At 36.4% G+C, this 371-nt stretch overlaps 1 protein-coding gene across 1 annotated transcript in view; it reads right to left on the bottom strand.

Annotated features, from left to right (window-relative positions):
- Positions 1-162: 162 nt before the first annotated feature.
- Positions 163-371, bottom strand: part of LOC118741504 — a 10,991-nt gene continuing 10,782 nt past the window's right edge. Inside the window, exon 3 of the mRNA XM_036473504.1 lies at positions 163-187. Coding sequence (XP_036329397.1) covers positions 163-187 — 25 coding nt within the window. The remainder of the gene's footprint in view (positions 188-371) is intronic.

The raw sequence follows: 371 nt of genomic DNA on the forward strand, positions 1-371 counted from the left end.
TACAATTATTACCTTTCTGAAAAGTTAGGGGATTAGTTTTTCCGATGGCTCGCATATCCGCCATCATATCCGCCATTCTTTGCAGAATGTCATTTTGGACTTCCAGAGCTAGACCATATGCGTGTGTCCGCGGTCTTGTGTCAGGATACGCAACCCTGACGTTCATGACGTCGAACCAGTCATTAGTCTGAAAAATATGTTATAAAGAATAAGTTATTGTATTGTACTTGTAAAAGATATAAGGGGTATTCGGGCCTCCCATGTTATCTGGTTAAAAATTATTATTCTCTAGTGTATTTTATTTTTGTATACATAGTTAAAAAAATATCCACATAACCAGATAACCAAGCAAGTGTGAATACTCCAATTAT

Source organism: Rhagoletis pomonella, unplaced genomic scaffold, assembly GCF_013731165.1.
Source record: "Rhagoletis pomonella isolate Grant_MI unplaced genomic scaffold, Rhpom_1.0 Rhpom_scaffold_00006, whole genome shotgun sequence".
Taxonomy (NCBI): domain Eukaryota; kingdom Metazoa; phylum Arthropoda; class Insecta; order Diptera; family Tephritidae; genus Rhagoletis; species Rhagoletis pomonella.